This window comes from Silurus meridionalis, chromosome 2 (genome assembly GCF_014805685.1).
Source record: "Silurus meridionalis isolate SWU-2019-XX chromosome 2, ASM1480568v1, whole genome shotgun sequence".
In the NCBI taxonomy this organism is placed as follows: domain Eukaryota; kingdom Metazoa; phylum Chordata; class Actinopteri; order Siluriformes; family Siluridae; genus Silurus; species Silurus meridionalis.
The window spans coordinates 12,587,418-12,612,524 of NC_060885.1; the positions used below are offsets into that span (position 1 = coordinate 12,587,418).

The following is a 25,107-nucleotide window of genomic DNA, read 5'->3' on the forward strand; positions in this document are numbered from 1 at the left end:
CACCAGCGTTTTGATGCATCCATGGTTTCTCAATCCTTTTAGTTTCTCGACGAAATACAAATCGTGTGTCGTCACTGTAAGGAGGTCAGTTTTTTTTTTTTTTTTCAATCTTGGTTTCCCCCAAAACAACCACGTATATCCACCTCTTTCTATCCATTTAATTACATTAGCGAGTGATCAAATGCTGAATGGTAATCAAGTATCTTCTAGAGATCAGGCCTTGAATAGCACACAGACTCCAGACTTCATGGAGCCAGTCCCTTAGGCTTTTGTCAAGAGTGTAAACTCATCAATGGTCGGCTTAATTAGGACTAATTGTAGGCCATGATCTACTCGTTAGGTCGCTTTTGAAGTGCGGCTGCAGAGACAAACAGAATTAGGTGAGCTGCATATGAAAGCGCAGTGTGGGATCAGCGCGGATTTGCTCTATCTCTCTCTCTCTCTCTCTCTCTCTCTCACACACACACACACACACACACACACACACACACACACACACACAGGTGCTAATTTAAATAAAACCTAAACACAACACTTACCCACATCCTCCCACATCAATAGTTTTCCACAAACTAGTGTGCTCAAATGTTTATACCCATATTCTAAAAAAATATATAATCCCAATTAAATAAGTTAGAAATGGACTTATCATCTACCTCGCTAGTCTAAGTAAAAAATAAAAGTATGTGATGCAAAGAGTGGCACCAAGTTTGTTATTTATACATTGATCATACTGCAGGAAGTTTCACTATATGTTTTTATTGTGGCATTTTCTCTGGTTATGTGACATAATATATATTGAGGTTAGGGTTAGACTTAGATCCTCATCATAACTTTGAAATGATGAAAAAAAATACAATTCATGGAAAAACTATAAACATTACCTTTCATTCTGCCCCACACAGAGAGCATAATTAGATATTTGTACAGCAATCACATACGCCTCTGTGGACATTAGTTCATTTTGTTTTACACTATTTAAAACTCCCCCACTGATTCAATCCTACAATATAATGGCAATTATAATAAGTAATACAGTAGTTTCATCTTTAGTGAAAAGTTAGACTGAATGTTGCATCATGGTACTGCTTTCTAATCAGTGTCATGCTCTTTGAAGTGCTTGGTAAGTTAGATTATCACTTATCACAAAGATCCTCTTTCTAAGTCCTAAAGACCAGAAGCAATATCATCAACTCAAAGCAGCATGATGGCTGCTGATAAGGGCCTGTGTCTGGTCTGACTGACATTCTAATATTTAGTAACAAATACAACGATGAACACTAAATCCTGCACTAAACTATTATATAGAATTAGAAATCCCTGCATGTCTGGTGTTAATTTAGATACCTAAGCCTGTACTGAGTGAACAGTGAAACAATGATTCCACACACACTACAAAAACGTGGTAGGGTCACATTTTGTACCTTAGACTTTGTTACACAATTGAACCTTAAGATCAGTAACCCTGAAATGTATATACTTTTGTTGTAGATTGTGTTTGATTGTTTATGATGCTTCAGTAATTAGTATTGGTGCAAAAAAAAAAAAAAAAGACAAAGACAACCATTCTGAAATCAAATATATTTAATTATTCTCAATAAATAAACTGTATGCCTTAAACCTCTATACACATTTCTTGATAATTCTCTATACAAAACTGTACATCATGTATATTGCACAATTAAACCAATAATAAAAAAAAAAAAGAAGTGTCCACCAGTTTGCACTGGGATTTTGTAAAGTTTAGTAATAATGCTGCACGGGGATCATGTGGTGACTGTGCTGAGGAAGGAGCTGCTGGTGCGGGATGGCGCGGTGATGAACAGGGATAACGTGCGGGTTTGGCACGTGAAGAGCCGCGGGGAAAGACACGCGCTGTCCGGCGTAATGGAACGGGAGCGAAGGAATCGCTGGCATAAGGACGTGGGGTAGAGCAGGGAGCGTGTATTCGGCCCTCAACTCCTGAACCTCACGCTTCAGCTTCATCCTGCGGTTCTGAAACCAGGTTCGGACCTGCATCAGAAAGAATGATGTTAAAAGACATGGACTTCAACAAAACATTGGGGGGTTTTAGTGAGGAACCAAATGTATATGCTGAAACTGAAGATTGCGTCTTACCTGAGTTTCGGATAGGTTGAGTTTCTTTGCGGTTTTAACTCTTTCACTCGCATCCAGGTATTTGTGTTTACTGAAGATTTTCTCCAACTTTTCAATTTGGCCCGGAGTGAATTTGGTGCGGATTCTGCGCTGGGCGCCTCCGTCCCTCTCTCCCTCACCTCCGTCTTCAATGGAGAGACACTCAGACGCAGCGGCCTCGCTTTCATAACCAGAAGAGTAACCACTGTTTTCTGAAGCTGAATAAAAACAAAAGCACATCATTGATTTGAACCTCAGAACAGACTGGTTTGAGTAACTCACAGTTCAAACAACGAAGAAAACGACGCAATGATACTTACAGCTTGGAGAGGTGCAGTTTCTCTGAGCTGAGTGCGTAAACACAACGCCTTCCTTCTCCTTTTGGTCCTCTGGACTTGTGATCTCTTGAATCCGGATACATTTCAGTTTGGGCTGAATGTACACTTTGTCGTAAGATGTTGGAGGCCGTGGCTGGACCAGACAAGGCACGTGACGCCTTACTGGAACATGAGAGGCCTCCACTGGTCCTGAATCATCTTTGGAGTCATGATAGCTCTGGGCAAGCCAGTCCACGGAAAAGTTTTTCACCATGTTTCAGCTCGAGGTGGTCCAAGTGTATCCAGCGAAAGTCCCAAGAGTGTTGTGACGGCCTAGAGGGAACCCTGAGTGTATATATACGCCCCCCTCGAAACCAGTCATCATTAGCATATGCATGTATGTGTTTTAACGCCTGCTCGACTCGCAATCATTAGGGCTAATGGGTCGTTATTGAAGTCTTTACATATCCTGTGATTGTGTGAAAACCTGGCGCCACTGAGTCTGTGAGAACATCTCCGTAGACATCAGATGTCTGCTTGTCCTTTACACTAATCCAACAGCTGGCAGAGAATAAATCACATAGGAGATTTTTTCATTGAAACTACCCAATATCAATATTAGCCTAGAAATCGAAGTAAATGGTCTACACAATTCTACAATGATGCACGAAATATAAGCTAGGTGATAGCTGAGATTTGTTTGTAAAAGCATTTATATTGCATTTAATTAAACCGGAATTTTGCAGTTATTTTTTTAAGTTACTATCAAACATGCAAATATGCTGATCTGGAAGATTAATGTAAACAATACTTTCACATTCACTATGGGATCCTGTTTTCATTATACAAGATGGGGAAACGCAAGTAGTCTATAAACTTTACCACATAAAATGTTCAACTTTTAATGTTGCTAAAAGCTGGGTGATATCCCCGGATTTCAGAGAACCGGTGTTGAATCCTTAAACCTGATGTGTTCATACCTGACAAAGTCGACTTGAATGAAAGTGTCAATACAAGGAATGAATGGAAATGTATGTAAAGGACAGCCGTGTAACTATCGAATGTTGGTTAATCTCGCAGGCAATCTCGGTTCTGTGTTTCTAGTTTCCATGAGCACACCTTCCTTTTGTGAAGGACACAATGGAAATGACAATAGAGTTCAAATGACTTTGCAGTAACACGTCGCTGGTCCCCTGGAGAGCCGCTGGCGCCGCTGCCGTTTGGACAGAGAACATCAAACGGATTACAGTAGCAGCACAGTCAGAGCTGCTCGAGAGCATTTCACATGCAAACTTCCCAAAACAATACACTTCTCACTAGTTCACTAGTAGCAATGCAGACAAATCCTGAAGCAATTCAAAAACCTCTGCAGTGCTGATCATAATTATATCAAGATGCAAAAAATCCAAAACAAAACAAAAACCCCGCAGATCTCCACACTCTTATTGCAAGTTTATTTATAATTCTATTAATCGCATTTCTTTTTATTAAACACTTCAACACTTAAACATATAAGTAAGATATGGGATGTGAAATGCATTGGCACACAGACGATGTGACTGCCGGGTTAATCCCACTCATCAGGTTATAGCTCACTGTATGTGTTGACTCTCTGAGTAGTTTAATCCTTTTGAGCGCCAAAGCCGCCGCTGGCTAACAATGCGCTCCTAAAGGGACCGTTTAGCTCAAGTGAAGATGATAACAGCATGCTGGTTGCTTCCTTTATCTCAGATCTGTGCTTAGAGAGGTCGGAGCTCTTCGCCTCCCAATTAAGTGTGTTTATCTGAAGTGCTTTGAAGTGGCGACTACAGAGAAGCATCGACCTCCAGGAGCGCCTGTTTCCTCACCTCCGAGTGAGGGGTGACACACACACACACACACACACACACACACACACACACACACACACACACACACACACACAGGCAACCCGACAAATTGTAATCGCATTAATAATAATAATTATAATCATAACAATGATAATAATATCCGCCTATGACTTAAAACGCTTAATTACGTTATTGCTTGACATATAGAAAATACACTACTATCTGTATGCAGAAAAATATAACCATACCAATATAACCAAGTACAAATATATCTCTGTAGCACTAAATGAGAATTTGCCTACTTGTAATAACTCATAATTTTACACCCAAGCACAGCTACCATGCTCTGCCTGAACTGAGCTACTATGTATGAGTGCAGTCTTTACACCATTTCATAAATGAATGGATTTAGGCAATGGCTGTTTCTGACAGATCATTTCCATTCATGGTGCTGCAGTGGTACTGGTAGTATGAAGAATTAGTACATTTTTACCCGAAGTTTTTTCTTGTAGATTAAAAAGAATTATTTAAGCATTTTTAAAACCTCTATACACTACATCTACAAAATGAAAACCCAGTTTCTTTAAAATGCACTTATAGTAAAAGTCGGAGTCTTTTTGAACGCCCCAGAATACTTTCTTCACGGTATGGAGACTCTGAGATAATTATTGGGTGTGTTGAGTGCAAATCTATTTTCTGAAGTTTGGAGAATATGGTTGGTAAAACTGATGTTTTTTTTAGGTAAATGCTGAATTGGTGAAAAGATGGAATATCACCGAATAAACAAAAAAAAACCGAATAACAAAAATGGATGCTCTCTTAGGCCACAGACACTACAAAACCTGAGTGATTCTCACAGTTCCCATTCGTCTTATAACCACAGCCTTGTACTAGATTACAAAAGTTTCATTAAAATCCATGTGCATTAACAGTTTCTGCACTGAGTATAATAGACATGCCTCATTTTCTCTGTCTGGGTGCGCCTGTGTCTGAGCTCTCTCCAGATCACTGGAAGGAGGCTTTGACCCTGCGCAGTGTGTCCTGAATGCGACGTGTGTGCCGCTCTGCAGCAGGCTGGTTAAAGTTGGCATCACTGTCAGCAGCAAGTAGTGACACATCACAAGCACCCAGACGGCTGATCCGGGCCTGAAGATATGACTGTAGTTCTAAATCAGGAATGTACGTATACATGTGCTCTTGGGAAGCATGGACCTGACTTGCCACACGTGCTATACTCCTGCAGAGAAAGAGATGGATGAGAGAAAATAAGAGGGTTAAAATCAATTACATTTTATTGTGTAGTACTTAAGACATTAAAACAAAGCAGCTTTTTTAGATCCCTGTTTTAGACATGCTCATTGAACAAAATAATTGCGTGTGCTGCAAAATGCATGTAAACAATGTTAAATGGGAGTTCATTTGTATAAGCAATGCTGTGCCATGAGAGAATATGTGCAAAACTTACACCATACACAAACAAGTAAGACTGCAATAACACATAGCAGTCAGTGGGGGCCGGCTCAGCAGACTTTAAGCTGAACTTCCCCTTGGCTTGGGAAAAGTGTGTGCCCCGATTCCATCAGACAGCTCTGGATGTATAACAACCAGCTGTGTGTCTAACTCTCAGTGCAGCCGCTCAGACCCTGGCATCTGCCAACAACACCCAACCCCTCAGGTACCTGGCACAAACCCATCACCCCAAGCAGACCGTCACCACTGATTCACCATCTGGCTGCACACACTCCTCATGCTTGGTGTACACGATCTTGTGAACACTCGCGACGTGCGAATCGAATGGACACAGCGACATGTGCAGTCACCAGCTGTGTCATTACCACTCGCTTTGAATCTCCGTGACCCCTGATACCCACAGATGTCTACCAGTGTATGTGTGTGTTTTATGGTTTAATTTGAGAATATATTGGGATGTGTGTAAAAACAGTGACAAGTGTAGCTTCATTGGAATGCTACTATAACCTGCATCGATCAAGATAGATTTTTGTCACTTGTGTTAATGTTACCGATATAATACAAAAACTTAAATATATTAATATATACCAAATACAGAATATTTACATGCCCAGCAAATGTCTGAACTTGGACTGTCTGAAATTTGACCTCAGCAAGTTTGAGCTACAAAGTGCAAATGGACCGTTTTTCTTAACAACAATTCAGCCAGCCAACATTATCATCGTTGATCATTAAATATCAATCAATGTATAGTAGAACTTGCTATAGATCCATCTAATAGTTGTTAAATCTTTGTTGCTGACCAAATAGTTTAAAGAAAGTAAATGTGTCATAATTTTTCCAAGTAGTGAAGTGAGCAGCCATGCTGACTTGACATCATATGCTGGACCAAGGGTTTGAGAAGAACAGTGTATTTTCTTTTGCTTTTCCTAGTGTTTCACATTATGAGCTTGCAGCACTATTAGACCAGAAAGTCCAGTTTTAGTGATTGCGTATGCAAATTTGTACAAAAACCCAGGTATTATGTATGCATATGATTCAGAATCTCAAAATGAACAGAGTTTCATAAAAAGATGACTGAATATTACTGCAGGAAAGCTCCTCACCTACTGATTGAGCATTTATGTAGAGCATGTTAAAAATTTAAACAAATCCAATGAAAATTCAATGATGCATTCATCTTGCCTATTTAAAGCTTCACACCACCTTTAAATCCTCCTGGAGGCTCTTAGAGATCTGATCTCAGCACTTCTGTCAAGAGCAAACAGAATGTGCAAAGACCTAATTTATACATTCCCTTTGTATATTTATGTGGCAAATAGTAGTTCTGTTTGCCTGTTCTCAGAGCAGGAAGTGTGGTAGATCAGACTAGTTTCATGTGTCATTAACAATATCAGAAAATAAATCTCATACATTGCAAATGATGTAATTCACAGAATTATTCTTCACAAATCACCTGGAACAAGCCTACTTCTTTCACATGGAGCAGATCCCATTGCACATGCCCATCTGGGATCTTATTGAATGCATCTCTATAAAACAAATCTATACAACTAAATAATGAATTTTTTTACCGTAACTTGGGCCACTTGTACGCTTTGTTAGTCAGAGTGAAGGCTCCGATTTCCAGCTGTTGTATGTGCATGGCCAGGATGTGTGCATCTGGTAGTGTGGGCTGCTTCCTTCCCCTTTCTCCCTCCATCAGACACAGGCTGTCACTCTTCAGAAACACCTGCAACAGAAACAGTGTGGATCAGTGTTGATGGCTGCAAAAAATTTAGCTGGATTTAATCAATCCAGATCTCTGGAAGCGTGCAGGTTATACCGTAATATGCTATTGGTCAAACTTCAACGCTCTCTCTTACCTGAACTGTCCTGATCTCTTCAAGAACATCCGACATCTTTGCTGGCAGCTGCTTCCAGGCCTGGATGATCAAGCAGTTCAAACCAGTAAAATAGTTTTAATTACCAAACTGAATGAAAATTAGGAATAATTCATTATGCAGTAAATTATGCAGTTTAGCAGAGAGTGTGTGTCTACATGTGGGTTTATAATCCAATTTTCTGATTTAAGCAGTGATCAGTTTTTTTATAAGTGAACAGCATTTTACAGTATCTTAAACTGGATTATAGTCAATACTAGATTTGAAAAAATAAAACAAATAAAAAACACACCAGGGCTAAGCCAGTAATAAGTTTATTGTGGAAACTTAGGAAAATAGCTAGTCTCGATTTTTACATCAAACCGAAGACAGTTAGCAGCTTCTATCCTCCAGTCAAATGTGCCTCCAAATATTCAACAAGCAAAAATGTGATGGATTACAAATAAACAATGTGGTATAATTATTAAAATTAAAAAACTACTTGTCAAACATATTTGATCTCTAAGTAGCAAATGAAGCAATGCCACTTATACTGCCACTAATGATATAAAAACAAATACTGATTGTTAATTTTTTCCTATCACAGAATTAATAAATGCATTTAAACAAATTATTTCTGAAATCTGCTTTTTATTGTTTATATTATTTTGTACATGCAAATAGCATGTTTAACATCTGAGTGAAAATAAATTGAAATATATGGAATGTCTGCTTAATTAATTAAAGAACATAGAGATAAGAAAACATTTAAAAAATGTTTACCGGTAATTGTCGGACAATCACATTCTCCAGACCTCCAAGAATTTGCATGGCTGTAGCGAAGTTTCTTGTCTCATAACAGTGCTTAGCAATAGACAAAAACCTGCCAAGCAAGGCTGCCTGAACCTATAAGAAGATAAAGCACAGCTGTTTTTGATTGAAAAAATTATTTAACTTAGTTCCCAAAGTAAGATAAACAACAGGGTTGGAATGGAGACTGGATTAGCAAGAAAAAAAAAACCACACCACGTCTTTTTGAGCACAGCATCTGGGGCAAACCTTTATGAAGAATGCTATGGTTTAATGCTATGTACTGAAAAAATGGAGGCGATATGATACAATATTATTGCTACACTTACAAATAGAGTAACATTCTTTTCCTGGCACCTCCTTGTTTGTTAGGAAGCTGGGGTATAAAACATGCGTATGCTATTGAATAGTTTTTTATATCTGAACACAGGCGCACAAACTAAGCCTACTAATAGATCATCAGTATTACTGACTTTGTATTACCTTCACTGAGTCTGTGATGACAATCTCAGCTGAGACCCAGTTACTGATGCTTTCTGCATATCTCAAGAGGTGTTGTAGGGGCCCATCATGCCCTGGCTCATCACCCACAAACAAACTACTGCCCTCTAGTGGAGGTGCATTGGATGCTAAACATCTGGCCAAACAATCAAAATATTAGTAATGCATCTTTAACATTTAAATATGTTTTAGAACATATTTTTTTTTGAGGGGAATGCTGTAAACAAATGTTTATTTACAGATAGATTTGTGAGTCTCATGTGCATGCATTATCTTATTTCTAAACTTATACTTTAAATACATATTTCAATCATTTCATTCATATTTCAAGGTAAGAATTTTATTTAAAAAAAATTGGCTTCCAGATTTTTTACATTTAAAAATGATAACTATGGTAATGTAAAAGTAATGGCAAATTACAAAGTTAACATACTAAAACGTTACTGACAAGCTCAAAGAAATATGACATATACATTCTCTAATATCTATTCAAATCATGATTAAAATACACCATATAGACAAGTTTGTGGTCCCCTGACCAAACATTTCAGTGCTTTTTGAACATCCCACTGCACATTTAGCAACAAATGTTACACTAGAGGTTGGAGTGTGCTTGTGAAGATTTGTGCATCAACAAGGTTAGTAAATTTAGCTACTGATGCAGGTGAGGAGGCCTGGGGAGCAGTCAGAGTTTCAATTCATCTCAATAGTTTTCAATAGAATTGTGGTCAGAGTTTTACAGCAGGCCACTGATGTAAATCATAACTTCATGTAGCTTACTTTATTTACTGAGGCACCGTCATGTATGGGTCTCCTAGTTCAACTTAAGGGAAAACTTGATGCTACCACATCCAAGAACATCCTATATACTATTGAGTGCCTTGAACTTTGTACCATTTTGAGGAAGAACAACATTTGGCTAGAAAGGTCCTAATACTTCCGTCCATATAATGTACATGTAAAAAGAAAATTAATTGCCACATGTATGCATGTATGGAAGTGGAGAACTCTGATCTTCAGGTTTAATATTAGAACATAATATAGCAAAAAGTGCATATTGCTCAATTTGGGCTTCATTTGATTTATGATTGGTATAAGCTGCTCTCTCTCTCTCTCTCTCTCTCTCTCTCTCTCTCTCTCTGTTACTTATGGTGTATTACTGTTGTTAGCTAATATATTAAATAATGCCAGTTAAGGGAATATTAAAGTAAAGCATAAACCAATTGCTAATGTAATATAAGAAATGAACAGCTGCTTATCCAACACAGTCATGCAGCCAAAACGGGAAGGCTTAAATCAGGATTTCTATGTCACACTTCACTCCATAGCCACATGTCACTGCTGGCTCTTATCCAGCATTCACACATTCCTCCACATACAGAAGGAGTGCCAGTAACAGCTTATGTAGCAGCCTTTTTTTCTTAGTCTTCTTGCTCTAATCATGAAGCCAGTATGGCTTATTGTGTTTTATGTTCCTTGTTACACTATAGATACTTAATGTGACACTACTGAGTTTGAAAAGGTACAAATAAGGTTAAATATATAACAGAGGTCTAGGCATGTTAATGACAGATGGATTCTGTTTATCCACCTGAGGAAACTGCTGTTCTGAGACATATTTCAGTTTGCTACTGTAGCCAAAGCAATTATCTTTACTGACCAACATTCTGTCCAACAATCAGGTTAGAAAATCAAAACACAATCATTGAATATTAAGGTAGATTACGGCAAATTTTTTTTAAAGCTGAACCCTCAGACAGATTCCTAGTAAAATAATAAAGACAGTAAAGGTATAACAATAATTGTTTTGGCTAGAGTAGCAAACTGAAATATGTCTCAGAACAGGAGTTTCGTCAGGGTGCTACATTCACAGAACTGGTGAAATCAACAGAGAATTTTATGAAGCAGTTTACAGAGCACATGGGGCTCTTTGCTTTGGAAGATTCCACAATAAAAAACTTCTGTGGCAAATGCAGGCTGTGCAGACTCACTTGGAGATTCTGACAGCCTTTTCCTTCACTCCCTGTGCTCTGGAGTTGAGAAAATGCACGGGGTGACAACCTTGGAAGATTTCCTAAATTAGAGACAAAACAGATTGAGGGATCGAGGCACAGATGCTGTTCAGTCAAAACAAACTTGATAAAACAATGAAACAATAAAGACATTGTGGGAAAGAGAGCCTGTCTCCCTCTAGTGGTTAAGTTTAGCAAAGTGTATCATCAATAAAAGGGAAAGGCCGCAAACCAGTGTTTTTATGTCCAAAACTACAGTGAAGAACATCTGGAGCATCTGCAGTGTCTAAATTATGTAGAAAATACCAAATACCCATACTTTTCTTCAAAGCCAAAATACAGTAACTGAACCAACAAAAAAAGAAAGGAATATGACTCCCAAGTAAATATCCAAATGTTGTGAGTATGACAGTTTAACAAAAAGTCTAAAATTTTTTCCCCCAGCGCATTTTGTAAAAAGAAAAGAGAAAAGTGGGAGAGAGCACTGATCTACATTATCCTTAATTCTTAATTCTTATTTCAGATGATTTCTTAGTAGAATGACCACCATTGTCAAAGAACAGACACATATAAATGCAAAAAATGCTTTAAAAAATAAATGACTACAATTCTATATAATTGTTTTAATACAAGGGAAGTAATTAAAAAGTTTATAAACGTGTACAGTCATGTATCACTGCATATCCAAAAACATGAGCTGCCCCACATCCTTATATCTCTAGTGCTATTTTTGATCAACTCCAGAAAAAATTTGACAGGATTTTATGACATTTAAAAAAATAAAAAATAAAAATAAGAAAAAAACATAAGTCATAAAAGAACATAATCATATTGGTGCACAATGATGTCATTTTTAATATTCATCATGAAAAAATTTCCAAAAAAGAATAGGTTTTTACTTATGTTCCTGTTCTGTCCTTTTAATTAGATCCACTGAAATTAGTGATAACAAAACAGCACAGTGTAAGCAGTCTAAATGTAAATGGTAGATACTGTAGAATTGCATATAAATTGTTGCCAGCATTGGCCATATATACCATTATTTCCGGTTGGACTCATGTTAAACTGTAATTTACAGTTTTCTGCTACCAAATGCTTCATTAGTTTTGTGCAGAACTGATAAAACCCTCTAAGGCAGCCCCAAGCAACAGTGAAAGACCAAAGCCAAGTGAGTAAAAAAGAAGAGAGCTCCTTGCTCTCTTGGTACCTGTTGGAGCAGTGTGAGCTGTTGTGCTGTATTCAGGGGAGTGTGCTCTGTATGACTAAATGCCACTCTCTCCTCATGCCTCAAAGACACATTGGTTAGCTGACTCAGCAGGGAACTGTAGCAGGGTCGGGGCAGTGCTGATGCGATTGAATACACCTTCTCCTTTGGTTGGGGCTCCACCACACGGGATACACGCCACTGAAAACTCTGTGTGTAAAACAAGTGCACGAGTGCTAATAAATGTATTAATAATTAAGAATAACAGGCTTTATGGATCTGGAGCTACTAATAGAAAGCGAATAATAGAATATATAAAAACAATGAGTTGACAAAAGCAAAGAGGAATCACATATTATTCCTGTACAAAATTAATAATTTTATTTACTATGACAGCATTGTTTACGTGTTGAAATTTGAATAAATAAAAAAATAAAAATAAATTAATTAATAAATCCATCCTGCTGACCTTCTTTGCTGCATCATCAACAGAATATTTCCTGCCAAAGGACTGAAATGATTGGACATCAAGATCCTCCAACCCACTGGTTGGACTCTCACCCTGAATTGACACCCCAAAGCCCCGCCTTTTTTTCGGACTGTTTTGTAGCATTGTGAGAAGACTTTCTCCACGACTGTCTACTGGAGCCACCTGCAGCCACAATACAACAGCAAATCGCATTGGTAATTTTCAAACAACGTGTTAATATTAGGCTACAGACAAAAGAGTCCATTAAAGAGTCCATGAAAGCTTGCTGTGATTCAACATTAAAATATAAGTGATACAGCCCTGAAATACCTCAGATGTGAGGAAGTTGTCAAGGGTTCGTTGAACGTGGGAGTTGGAGGTAAAATCCACTGATCGGCTGTCTTCTATCCAGCACTCTAACAGGTCCAGAGTGCGATGGTACACCTTAGCATCACTAGCGACATCTTTGTTTGATCTTTATGCATATTTTATAACACAAGAGGATAGTGAATGTTAGTAATTAACTATTAAATAACAGCTCTCAAAATAAATGTACTGGTATGCTATGATACTTACACTACAGAGCTGATAAATTTGTCCATTAGAAACTGAAGGAATTCCTCAGGAGTACAGAAATAGCGGTAGGTATAAAGGAAATGCTGGATGTATCCTTCCATAAGAGCATTTCTGTCAGGAAAGAAAGAAAACGTGTTATTTATGACTTGGTACCAAACACAGCATTTGACTAAAGGTTGTATCCTATCATTTTAATCCTCTGACAAGGAAAACCAAAAAGAATTAAAAAATAATTTCATTTGGAATTGCTCATGAAAATTTCCTCAACCTCTTCAAGCGACATCAAATTAGCATACCACTTCTTACTTTTAAATGGGTTATGCTGTATATACAGTGGTCTATAGAATTTGCTTTAGCTCAATCAACAGACCAACATTTTAGCTTATTAAATATATAGCACTGACTGTACATTTAGCTGTTTTAAGAAGGTAAAATCTTCTTCTTCTTCTTCTTCTTCTTTTGGCTTCTCTCATTAGGGGTCGCCACAGATGCTCATTCATCTCCATACCTCCTGTCCTCTACATCTGCCTTTTTCAAACCAACAACCTGCATGTCTTCCTTCACCACATCCATAAACCTCCTTCTTGGCCTCCCTCTTTTCCTCCCTCCTGGTGGCTCCATCCTCAGCATTCTCCTACAAAATCTTGTTGAACAACCTGGTTCAAAACTTCACTGCCATCTCTCCTAATCATCTCCATGCTTCCACCGGTATGTCACCTAATCCAACCAACCTTCCACTCTTCATCCTCTTAATCGCTGCTCTCACTTCCTTCTTACTAATCCTATCCACTTCCTGCTTTACCATCTCCACATGATCCAGCCTTCTCACTCTCATTTTAATCATTTATCAGCTGCTCACAATACTCTCCTCACCAGTCAACACATTTCACCTTCATCCTTTTTTGCTCTAACTTGGCCAATCAGTACAAATCATTTTCTCCTACCTCAGTGTACAACTTTTCATACAGCTGCCTACTTTTCTCATCACTCTGTTGATCCCAATTCTGTTTTGCCAACCCCTTTCTCCTTATGCTCTCCTGCACTTCCTCATTCCAACACCACGTCTCTTTGTCTTTCTTTCTATTTCCAGCCGTCATGCCAGGTACCTTTCTAGCTGCCCCCCTTATCACTTCTGCAGTAGTTGCTCAATCATCCAGCACCTCTTCACCACCACCGAGCCCCTGTCTGACCTCTTCCCTGATTCTCACACTACAGTTTTCCTCCTTCAGTTTCCACCATTTTATTCTTCTTTTGGTCCTCACTCCCCTACTCATATTCTTCACCTCAAAACCATCCTACAGACCACCATCCGATGCTGTCTAGCTACACTGTCCCCTGCCAACACCTTACAGTCTCCAATCTCCTTCAGGAACATAGTCCACCTCTGTGCAGCTTCCTCCACCATTATACATCACCCTATGTTCCTCCTTCTCCCTCCATTTCCATCCTTTTAGCAAAATCTACCACCATCTGCACTTCCACATTCCTCTCCTTAAGGCCATACCTACCCCTCACCTCCTCATCACCTCTGTTCCCTTCACCTTCTTGCTCATTAAAGTCTGCCCCAATCACTAATCTTTTATTTCTAGATACACCTTCTACCATTCAAACTCATCAGAAGGTAAATTCATATGACCAAGACGCACAAGGAGGCATCTGTGTCTTCCCCCCACATTTTGTAGCTTGAAAGCACACGAAAGGATGAAAACAATTCTGCCATTTCTGTCTTCCTACTTCCAAGGTTAGTCAAATGATGATTTATTCCTGTTGTACTATAGTCAAATACATTTTAAATATGCATAGTATGTTGGAAAATATGTATAGTGAAATACTTATTGCTAGATTCAGTTAAATTGGTTATGTGTACACATACCAGCTTAAACAAATGGTCCACACATGTATGTTAAACATTTGACTATTATACCCATGTGCTTGTTCAGCAATCTAGTCCAGATTTTAAGACGGCTTTCTACTAGGTTTTGTGGGAATTGGGTTAACAACAACACTGAGGTTCACGTAAGAAGATTATATACACAGCCAGCATTGCAATTCCTCCCAAAAGTTAAGTAGGGTTGAGGTCAGGGATCTGTGCAGGCTTCTTCCATATTTTCCTGGCCAACCTTGGCAACCAATGTCTTTATGGACCTTTGTTTGTGCACAGGGACATGGTCATGCTAAGACACTTTCGCTTAATCTAAAGCATTCAAACACATTCTATACAATTGTGCGCCTACAACTTCACAGCAGGAGTTTGCACAATTAGTGATGGTCAGGTGTCCAAATGCTTTTAGTCATATTGTGTACAACAACAAAATAAATACAATATAAATAAACTGGAAAAGTTTTTGGTGCACACAAGACAAAGTTTTGCATTGTGCAAAAGTAAGGCGAAAAGTGATCGTGTAAACTGAAAAGGTACAATATATACGGAAAATAAAACTAAAATTACACAGGGACATTAAGAACAGGAATTCAATGACTTACAGGCTATTTATTTTTATATATATTTTTGAACCTGAACCTTCAAAACTATACATTCTTCTGATATCAATAAAATGTTATGAGCTTTTGTCAAACACTGTTTAATTGATGCCCTTTATAACTGCGTCTGTTGTCTGTGATGCATTCGGCTGTTCCACTGCTTTCTCAATAGCCTTATGGTTGTGGGCATAGCAACTGCCACCTTATATAGTGATGCAACCAGTCATGATGCTCTCTATGGTATAGTGGTAGAAGTTAGTGAGGATGTTAAGGAACTCCAAACTTCTTGAGCTGCCACAGGAAATTGGGTCTCTCTGACAGGCAGACCTAATCATAGTCTCAGTGTGATGTGTACAGAGAAAAACCTGAAGTTACTGACTCCTTCGATGACAACTCTGTTGATGTGCGTGGGGGTGTCTACTTCACCCAGCAACTCCCTTTGGTCCACTATCAGTGTACAGTGCACCATTAGGGGACAGAGGACTGAAGCAATGTAATGTTATGAGAGACCGTATCAGGGAAATCTTATTTAAATAAACACAAAGAAATTATATAGTAGAACACATACGGTATTTAGCATGCAATATTTTATCATAGCATAGTATCAGAATATAGCAATACAGCTTCCAGTCCACAATAGGAAGCTCCATCCCTTTCATTTATATTTTTTTTACTATTAAAAACTGCCTAAACATCCAGGTCTAAAAGACCCGTTCTGTTTCAATAGTTCAGATAATAATAAAGATAACAGAGACACAATTCTATTATTAATGAGCAAGTTTGTCAAAGAAATGACCATAATCAATATTTTTGCCTGGAGTCTTATATGATCACCAGATGATAAAAAGATACTATAAACATAATATATAACAAATGCTTCTTTAAAACATAATAACAAAAAGTGATATAGAATAAAATAACTGTGAATAACTGTATACAAAAAAGGGGAAATAAAATGTAATATATTACAAATACAAGAACCATTTGAATGAGGTAACTACCTAATAATTTTGTACCCTACCTGGAATATAAATAAGCCATCAGGCCTTTGGGTGTTCCTGACAGTAGAGGACAGCAACCTCTCGTTCTGCGCTGCTCACACACCAGGCTCAATATAGCTGGGTCTTCACAAGCTTGGAGGTCTACGGTAGAAGATCCAGATGAAGCCAGAGAGGGCAGTAGAGAGAGAGGCAAACCCCACTGATCTACATACAACACCTGACAAGCAAAAAGACATCAATCATCAGAATGGTAAATGCCTTGGCCAGACTATTCTACATTAACTGGGGGCACACATCCATAAATAAATCAGTTAAGTGGATGTAGGGTTTTAATTATTTCCCGTTATACACATAATGAAATTGCTGAACGTGCTGAAGAATGCATTTCAAAATGTACTGGTGAAAAAAAGGCATGGTAACATCCTGACTTAAATGCCTTAGTACCTCATTTGTCAGCAATATGTATTTATTTTGAAAATGAAATATGACTATGCTTTTTATCAGAAAGTTACAGACAAACATATTTGCAATAGAATTGGTGGTTCTAAGATGGATCACATTTTGGAGTATGGTTAAGTTGTAAAACAAAACAAACAAAAAAAAGCTGATATTGTGCATAATTCATGTCACATAAGTTATAGCTCTTTCAAAAACAAACAAAAATAGTTACAAAATAGATTGTAACCATGTAAAATGTTTATAACACAATATACTGTTAGCACAATGCTGTTGAATTTGATTGTTTTGAATGTTTTAGTTAAAAAAAAAGTTCAAAGTTTCAGCTGTGATTCAAATCATGAGTTTATATCAATATGCTTGTTTTAACACTAATAATTTCTATAGTAAAGGTTATTTTAAGGGATTTAATCTAGGGTTAGAGGGTTATATCCTGAAGAACCAATTTTCTTTTCTTTAAGATATTTGGTTTTATATGACATATAAGAACTATAAAGTGGCATCTGATCGTCCTCTTCTAACAGGCCTTTTGGCATCATTGGTTTTTTCAAAAGTGTATCTTTGAATATTCTATCTATTCTTGATTAATAAATAAATCTGTAAAAACCCACCTGAAGATATTGCCTTACAGAGTCAAGAAACTCTACTTTAGTTCTAAGTTCATCAAACTGGGCCCTCAGTTTTGAAAGCATCACTTTTGCTTCAGAACCTGCAAAAAAAAATAAAGTACATACATACACACATAAGCATCATGTACAAAATAAATAATCATATACATTGTTGAATTTTTTCTTCTTTACTTGCCGAACCTTTATTTTTCCTCTCTTGCTGAATTAGCTTGTGATAAAAATTCCTGGTCTTCTTTAAATTTCTGCTCTCAATCATAAGCTGTTGCTGAAGTTCCTGCAGGAAACAACACATCAAAGATAGCAGTTTGGTCCATAAGGTCAAGCAGAGCTCTGAAAAAACAGTCAGAGTACAGAGCTGGATAAGAAAAAACGATGCTGGCATCAAAAAGATTCACAGTGGTCCCAAAAAACAGGACAAGAAGCATGACGTGTTTGCAGGTACTGGTATTTTACTAGGTCGGGAGTTCTGATTCAGTGTTTTATGCTTTGGTGTGTCTGCATCCTTCACTATGGTAACATCATTGATGGTTAGTTCTTTGAAGCAGGAGGTGTGTGTGGAGCTCAGTTGTAGCTTCTGTCCTCCCGTAGAGTTCTTACTGTCTGACTGGTGGGCCATTCAAAGCTCTTTTCATACTAATCAAAGCTCTTAGCTCTTTTAGTAACAGCACACAAATGATATTATGTATATCACAGAAATACTTGCATGTCCACAGTAAAGCTGTGTGAAAATTTCTGGGAACTTTGATTTGCAATATTAGCAGTTAAAAAATAAATAATAAATAATTGAGCTAACATACTGTGGCCTTAGTATTACAAGAATAATATATGAAGGGCAAAAATCTATAATACTAAGGTCATAACGTGCAAAGGAAGCAAATCATTTTTATTTGAACAAACTATTTTTCTTTTTTTTATTAAATAAAACATACCTGGTAAAATTCTTGGTCTAAGAATGGTGGTTCCTTTTAGTACAGTTAGCATTAAGCAAACATTGGAAATAAAGATTAGCGCACATTTAGGACAGAGGTTATAGCTAGCAAGCAAATTCTTCACAAAAACACAAATGGGCAGCTGTAACTCCTACCTGTGATTTATCTTCAAGGCTTGGTGAGACAGTATGGCTGCCCAGTTTGTAAGCATACTCCACCACTTCTTGGCTGAAGAAGTCTTCTCCGTACAGAGCCAAGGCCCATGTGGGCCGGGACAAAGGGTCCTGAAAGCCTGAGTGGGAGGACACTGTCCTGTCTGAGGTCACTGAGTCAGAATCGTCCATTTCTGCATCTGAGCAGTCCAGGGAAAGCTGGGTCTCTGTACTCTCCCCCAGTTCAGAATGCTGGCACAGAGACTCATCACTACACACAAACGCTTCAGCTCCATCTACTGGGGAGCTGCTGCTTTCCATGTCCATACCGAGTCCACTCAACACTAGGAACACAGAGTTCCTGGATTAGTATGCATGAGAGTATAGAAACAACTGGAAGCATGCACATTTTAAAGTGAGAAATAAAACATGCCAGGGTGGTATGATGTCCTGAAACTTAGTTTTCAAACATGTACGGTAGGTGTTTTGCTACACTTATATCACTTCAGTTTTTAATGATTACAAAATCATTCCCTTTTTTAAATCTCTTTACAGTGACATTTATTATTGTAAAACATCCATGCAACAAAGTTAAATTCTGTTTTCAGTTACCCTACACAATAAACTTTTAGAAAGGCTTCAAAAAGATGAATGAATTCAGAGCTGCAGAATTTAGTTGTCATCCAGTTATCTTATTATCTCACTGATACAACTAATGAAAACATAAATGCTAGTGTGTTTACGAAAACATGACCAAAAAATAAAAGGGGATGGAGAAAAAAGAGAAGGAAAGTTTCTAAAAGTGTTTCCAAAGCAACTTTTATTAAGACAGAAGTATTGAGGCTACTCTGTGTGTGTCTGTCAGCGGTGAAAACATTTCACCCATTATTAGTTCCTCCAACAGAACATTGCTGCATTCATAGCTTCAACTCTACAGTCCAAATTACAAAAATGTAAATACATCCTCTCAAAAAAATAAAAAAAATAAATAAATACAAAAAAACTCTTCAGTTGACCTATAGAAACTTTAAGTCCTGGCCACACCTACCTGTGCTGTCATGACGATGTTTTGTAAACGTGACTGGTTGAGTCTCTTTCTGCATGTTCCTGATCTCATCAGCTGTATTTCTATTTCCTTCTTCTGTTCTTATGGGTTCTTGTTTGTCTTTAGTCTCTCCTTGGGTTTGTTGCCTAGTTGCTTTCTGTTCTCTCCCTTCTGGAGCATGGCACTTGTTTGCGTTGTGGTCAAGCTGACCATGCGCACTGTTCCCTCCCTCCTCCCCCTCACTCCTCTTGGCATCCGAGAGGGATGTCAGTGCTCCTTCCTCCAGCTCTGATGCAGGATCTTCAACACATGCTCTGATTAAAAGAAAAACAAGTAACCAGAGAGTAAAATAAAACAACAGTTCTAGTTTCTTTCCCCATCTCCTGCAGGCCATATGTCCCAGACCAGTCATGGAAGTCAAAATCCACACCAAATTTAAGCAGGCTGATATAACCATTCAACTCCTCATAACAGATACAAAGTTCTGTACTTATATCCAAAACAGTTGATTGTTTTTGCAATCATTTTTACTCAAGCAGAATAGTCTCTAGAAATCTTGCTTTAAGGCTAGCATCAGTTATTTTACCAGCTCTACTACTTAACGGACTGTAATAAAGAAAGTTAAATCAAGCAAAACTGGCATTCCATTAATATAAGTTTCTGGCCATGCACACCAGATCATTAGAATCAGACATCCAATTCTGAAAAAAAAAAACTCAATACACTGCCATACATGTTCCTTTCTATAAAGAAAACCTCAGTCTGGATATAGATTTAGTTCCCTTATAAGCAGCCCAGGATCAACAGTGGCAAGGAAAATCTGGGATAGCACAAGAAAGAAAGCCTGGAAGAAACCAGGGTCTTCTGGTCGGCAATGGGTAGTTATATAGTAAATACAGTACGTCTAACTGTGTAAACATATAAAAGAAGGTCAATGTAATTAATGTGAAGATGTTGAACATAGGTAAACTAGACAGCGATGGAAAAAGTTTACTTGACAAATATGCTAATGACAGAATCAGCATGGAGACAAGGCCAGAAGGCCAGAATCACATCAAAAGCACATTGTAAAACAAAACCATATGTCTTATACTCCAAACAGTGCTTGCAACAGCACTGCAACAATAATATTGCCATATAAACAATAACATATTTTCAGATGGACAGTAAAGCACTGTTTTATAGCATAGAAGGCAATAAATAGAGATTAATTTCCAAAGGTCTGGTGAATATAAATGAAATTTGTCTTTAGTTTAAATTTGTCACCAATTTCTAATTTGTCATTATTTTCTATTAAGGTCTACTAAAAAAATTAAGCTTATAGTCAACTACAAAGATATAACTTTAGGAAGATCAGAACATTTTGCAAATACAAAATGCTGACTCATGTAATAAGCCTTTCCATATTTTACTGGTTCTATACAAGTGCTTATATCAAGCTGAAGCCAAACTAATGAGTAACTAATAAAACTTTATGGAGTCAGTTCATTCTGACTTATGAAGAGTGCATGGGTATAGATTCCCGAACAACTTTAATAAAATAGTTTTTTATATAAAACTTTCACACTGATGTTGCAATAATTTCAGTCCTCTCTTTCAAAAGCGACATTGTCTAATGTGATATCTTTACAACTGTTTTCCTGCCAAAATTACTTCTGTATTATTAACAAATACCAAGGGAGCATCAAACAGAGTTTTAAATATAATATAGTATGTATAGTATTCTTACTTCATCCTTTTTGTTGTTGAGATCTTGGATCACTGGATCACTCAGTTTGTCAAAGTAGCTAATAAAATTGCAAATAACTGCAATATTTTGACTCACTAGATGCTTGGGTTATAATTCTACCTACTACTTGATGTATATCCTAAACAATTCTACCACAAGTAATAGAAGCAAAGAAGAACAACAACCGAATGAGAACAGCTGATCACAAGTCAAAACAGCAGTACGTACCAGTTGAAAGGTAGTCAGTTGGAACGAAAGTAACCTGCCATTGACAATTCTCCTGGCATCTTTCCTATATGCCTAGAAAATTCTACTCAACAGTCAATAGTTTTATTGAGAAATATAACTGTAACTTTCTTTCTCTCTGCCTTTCCATCATCACATCATCCCAGCCCTCTAAGCCCACACAGAGAAGGGACTGAGTGTCATGTGATTCATCCAGCAGAAAGGGTTCATTGTGTCTGACTATGCTCTATCCACCATGCTGTACACCCTCCTTTGCAAATCTTCTTCGTCATGTGACCCCTCTGGAAACCAAAACAAAGAAAGGAGTGGCATCATCTGCAAGGCTTTCTCTCGACTGTTTACACATCTGGCTTCCAATGTGCATACAACTGTCTCCTCCAGGCCTCTCCAAGCCTTGAAAAAACTCAAGTGTCTTCTTGTCAGTCCCAAACCCAGGCTCTTCTGTTACCATAGGGACCCATCAGCCTCTAGAAGGACTAGGCAAGGGGCTGCTTTTGAAATGCTTCTAGTATGAATGCTAATCATGAGTAGAAAGGGATAGTAGATTGTATCTTAAGAGGATATTGTGAATGCCTCATTAAAAATACATTAAAATTCAAAGTGTACCATCCAGCTGACTGATTTCGACCGATTTCCAGAAAAAGAATTTAAGTGTGTTGCTCATTTCTGACCTAAATATGATGGCTGTAATCAAATAATAGTTTAATAATAGTTATTGGAATCAAAGACTGATATTTCAGAGGAATGTCTTTAAAGGCGAAATGTGCAAGTGGGTAAGTAAATGTAGAGAAGTGGTTTCCTGAAGCCTGGTACAGACAAGATGCTACATGCTACTTACAGCAAACAGGGGTCATGATTGACAAGACAATGCAGCAATCCTAGTAAGTCTTTATCCCAGTGGAGATTGCTGAACTTCTCCACTACTGCTTTACAGAAGGTCTCAAAGTGCAGGCTTGTTAAAGAAAGGATGTACTCTCCTAGAAAAAGGAGAACAGAAAAATTAGTCATATACACAACAAAAGTTACAAAGGAGTCATTTAATCTTTAAAGTCATATTTTAAATATGATGATAGATAGATAGATAGATAGATAGATAGATAGATAGATAGATAGATAGATAGATAGATAGATAGATAGATAGATAGATAGATAGATAGATAGATAAATAGATAGACAGACAGGAAAATAATTTGAAAATTAGATAATATGCAGTAATTCCAATTATCTACATTAATTCCCATTTTGTAATGTAATTATACTATAATTAATGGTATAATTACAGCTTAATTAAATAGATGCTTAATCAGCATACTGTGCTTGAGAAAAACAATTTTCCTTTAAAGCAATAAAAAGGATATTATGCCCAAGCATCTAATGCCCTAATCTAATTTCCACAGCAATGCACAAGAGAGCACTCTGTCCTGAAATATAAGGTCTGTTATCAAACAAGAACATTCTCAGCATTTGTATGCAGAAAAGGCTGACTTAATCAAAATAGCATAATTCAATTACCCATTACAAGCTCCTCTGCTCCTTTTTCCAGATAACAGTCAAAGGCAAACTCCTCTCTGATAAGACCAATGACCTGCTGCAGGATGAGCTGTCTTTGTTGTATAGTGCTCAATACCCTGGTTTGTTGGGGAGGCTCAGTGATATTCAGGTGAGCGCTATAATTTGGAATGCTGCTTTTGCTGTTTTTGTGGTAGGAGGAGGTGAAATGGTGATCAGATTCTCCATTCTTGGTATTTTGTTTCACAATATTCTCTGTGGTTTGGGTTCCTGAGTCAGTCTCTGAATCTGCCCTCAATGGAAGGTTAAGATCTAGGCCAGGGATTGGCTGAGAAACAGCTATGTGAATAGGAAGCAGTGTCAGACGGCCACTCTGAGGGTCATGTTGCAGGAGGAAATTGTTGTAAACGCCAGTAGAGCATGAGATGTTAGGATAGGCTGGTGAAGACTGGCTATTCGAGTCTGGACAGGTTATTTGGAGGTTGGTTTGAGGTGAAGAGGTAAGAGCAGTTGTGCTACTGGACAAGGATGAGCACTGGTCTTCCTCTTGCTCTTCCTGCATCCAGTTTTCTTTCATTTGTGGTGTTTCTGCAGTCAGGTCCTCATTTCCTATTTCAGTTTCACTAGGTTTTTTTAAACACAGTGAACAGAACAGAATTAGATTTTAAAAGCTCTTAGCAAGTTGATAGTAGGATTGACTTAGAATTAAGAATAGAATCAATTAGTTTCAAGTCACTAAATAAAGCTTATTCATTTATTTCACAACAGACAGTAATAAACAATGCACCTGCCGATCCTTAGCTGAGGGATAGGAATTTCGTCTTCCTTGACATTCTCTTGAGCCACTACAATAGGAGTAAAGTGGGTTGCTAAAGAAGTGAAAGCCTCAGGCAGCCTTGCTATCATAGAGAGAGAGTTGCTCTGGGGAAGTGGACCAGATACAGGGGCCAACGTGACATCATGCCCCACAGGGATGAAACCTGTACACACCAACACAAAAAATAGCACACAAACATTTTAACAAACAAAATAATTGTTTATGTTTAAAATAAAGTAAAACACTAATGTTAAAATGATGTATTAAACATTCATTTTTAAAGATTATCCATTTGTCTTTTACATATAATTTCGAAGATCAACAATCCTGCAGGGTTCCAACCCTAATTTACTAAAACTTGATCAAAGTAGTTTGGGTCGTCCGAAGCATTAGGATGGCTTTTGGCAAGATTACAGGTAGTAACTATGCATAGCAGAAGGATTTTAAACTCCAAGAATGGGATTAGCCACTCTTCATCTACTAATGCAGAATGTAATGAGCTGTAATTAGTAAAGAAAGATAAAAGAAATTTACCAGTTTTCCTCTCAGGTGTAGCTGACTGTTTAAATAAGCCCACATCATGGAAATGTTCTTTTCCTTCTTCATTATTCCTATTTGATGCCTTAAATTATATAAAATTTAAATAACAGTTTTACACTTTGATTAGGAAAAAAAAAAGGAAATTTCTCCCAAAATGAAAATATTTTCTATTTTACTATACTTTACATTTCGATAACAATCTATATTTGATAATACTGTGCTAACGTTAAATGGTACACACCAAGAGGCCACTTTAATATTTTCCACATTTAAACAAGTAAGTAATAACATGAAAGCTACTAGTTTATATAGTTTCTAGTTGTACGACAGCTTTATAAAGAAATCCTGTAAGATTTCATATTTCCTTTCATCTGATTTCGTACAGTA

The 25,107-nt window shown here is 37.5% G+C and overlaps 2 protein-coding genes across 5 annotated transcripts in view; both read right to left on the bottom strand.

Annotated features, from left to right (window-relative positions):
- Positions 1-1,566: 1,566 nt before the first annotated feature.
- vox (ventral homeobox) lies at positions 1,567-3,755 on the bottom strand. The gene is made up of 3 exons (XM_046871895.1): positions 2,457-3,755; positions 2,119-2,354; positions 1,567-2,013 (listed from the first exon to the last, which is right to left on the bottom strand). Exons 1-3 carry the CDS (start codon positions 2,725-2,727, stop codon positions 1,744-1,746), a joined length of 777 nt encoding a protein of 258 aa, XP_046727851.1. The 5' UTR covers positions 2,728-3,755; the 3' UTR covers positions 1,567-1,743.
- A 131-nt stretch (positions 3,756-3,886) lies between these two features.
- LOC124400193 (kinase non-catalytic C-lobe domain-containing protein 1) overlaps positions 3,887-25,107 on the bottom strand; it is a 39,845-nt gene continuing 18,624 nt past the window's right edge. Inside the window, exons 12-32 of one of the 4 annotated variants that reach the window (XM_046871874.1) lie at positions 24,715-24,802; positions 24,151-24,343; positions 23,367-23,986; positions 22,693-22,831; positions 19,883-20,193; positions 18,838-19,178; positions 18,683-18,715; positions 17,934-18,027; positions 17,736-17,833; positions 16,689-16,885; positions 13,187-13,297; positions 12,941-13,085; positions 12,611-12,793; positions 12,145-12,351; positions 10,917-10,999; positions 8,908-9,061; positions 8,398-8,520; positions 7,618-7,677; positions 7,327-7,484; positions 5,242-5,519; positions 3,887-4,288 (exon numbers count right to left, since the gene is read on the bottom strand). In XM_046871874.1, coding sequence (XP_046727830.1) covers positions 5,288-5,519; positions 7,327-7,484; positions 7,618-7,677; positions 8,398-8,520; positions 8,908-9,061; positions 10,917-10,999; positions 12,145-12,351; positions 12,611-12,793; positions 12,941-13,085; positions 13,187-13,297; positions 16,689-16,885; positions 17,736-17,833; positions 17,934-18,027; positions 18,683-18,715; positions 18,838-19,178; positions 19,883-20,193; positions 22,693-22,831; positions 23,367-23,986; positions 24,151-24,343; positions 24,715-24,802 — 3,570 coding nt within the window. In that variant the 3' untranslated portion in view covers positions 3,887-4,288; positions 5,242-5,287. Of the gene's footprint in view, positions 5,520-7,326; positions 7,485-7,617; positions 7,678-8,397; positions 8,521-8,907; positions 9,062-10,916; positions 11,000-12,144; positions 12,352-12,610; positions 12,794-12,940; positions 13,086-13,186; positions 13,298-16,688; positions 16,886-17,735; positions 17,834-17,933; positions 18,028-18,682; positions 18,716-18,837; positions 19,179-19,882; positions 20,194-22,692; positions 22,832-23,366; positions 23,987-24,150; positions 24,344-24,714; positions 24,803-25,107 lie in introns of all 4 variants that reach the window. The other 3 variants (XM_046871866.1, XM_046871857.1, XM_046871882.1) reach the window with 3 other exon arrangements.

Excerpts from the sequence above, each read along its gene's own strand:
- vox (XM_046871895.1), bottom strand. The coding sequence starts at position 2,727 with ATGGTGAAAAACTTTTCCGTGGACTGGCTTGCCCAGAGCTATCATGAC. Across the intron at positions 2,355-2,456 it reads AAACTGCACCTCTCCAAGCT|CTTCAGAAAACAGTGGTTAC; the intron begins GTAAGTATCATT and ends GTTTTTATTCAG. Across the intron at positions 2,014-2,118 it reads TCAACCTATCCGAAACTCAG|GTCCGAACCTGGTTTCAGAA; the intron begins GTAAGACGCAAT and ends TTTCTGATGCAG.